The sequence below is a fragment of the Charadrius vociferus genome, unplaced genomic scaffold (assembly GCF_000708025.1).
Source record: "Charadrius vociferus isolate BGI_N301 unplaced genomic scaffold, ASM70802v2 scaffold282, whole genome shotgun sequence".
Lineage (NCBI taxonomy): Eukaryota > Metazoa > Chordata > Aves > Charadriiformes > Charadriidae > Charadrius > Charadrius vociferus.
The window spans coordinates 10,322,393-10,323,123 of record NW_009647731.1 but is presented as its reverse complement, the minus strand read 5'-3'; the positions used below and the strand labels follow the sequence as shown (position 1 = coordinate 10,323,123).

At 49.1% G+C, this 731-nt stretch overlaps 1 protein-coding gene across 1 annotated transcript in view; it reads right to left on the bottom strand.

Moving 5' to 3' along the window:
• WDR11 (WD repeat domain 11) overlaps positions 1-642 on the bottom strand; it is a 44,396-nt gene extending 43,754 nt beyond the window's left edge. The window contains exon 1 of the mRNA XM_009881655.1: positions 521-642. Within this exon, the coding sequence (XP_009879957.1) occupies positions 521-642 (122 nt within the window). The remainder of the gene's footprint in view (positions 1-520) is intronic.
• Between the last annotated feature and the right edge of the window lie 89 nt (positions 643-731).

Sequence of the window (731 nt, the reverse complement as noted above, 5' to 3'; positions counted from 1 at the left end):
TAAGCCACCGCAAAGCACCTCTGTGTGTCTAATGTATAAAAATCCTCTTTTGCAAATTTAAGATATCCCACAGGAATTCATGAAGAGCATCCCCAAATTTTATACATAAGCAGATAAGCAATGTATGTGCAGTTATAAAGGTGACTGCATCTCTTTTGGGTTTTTTTAGACAAAGATGCACATGTGAACAATGATTATAGTAATAGTGAAAATCTGCTGAGACCTGTCCGACTTCAGGAGTGGTTAATGAGGCCACCAATGGCAATTACAGAGCTACGGTGAACAACAAGCAAGGGGGAACAGTTAAGTTTCAGACTAAGAACTTCAGAGAACTTCAATGTTCACTGCTTTGCAAGCTGACAATTCGGCCAGTTTTCAAAAATTACGGGGTTCACCTACTTCGTTTGAACTTCTCTCCCTCAGATTCAGCAGCGTCAGCCCGAAGCTTTTCAGCACAGCTGTGTGAAGTTACTGCTCACAGAAATGAATGCAAAACCCAACACAGGCGCTGCCTTTGTACATCAACTCTCGAAACATAACGGAAAAGGGACCCAGAAGCATCCGCTCTGATCTCTGCGGTTTGTCGCACCAACGAGCCCTCTGCCCAGAGAGGCCACTGTCGCTGCCGGCGGCACCGCTCATGCCCCCCCACGGCCACGGCTTTGTTCCCGCAGCACCTCCGCCGGGCTCCCCGCCCGCCCCTCCGGCGGGGAAAGGGGAGAGGACGGGGA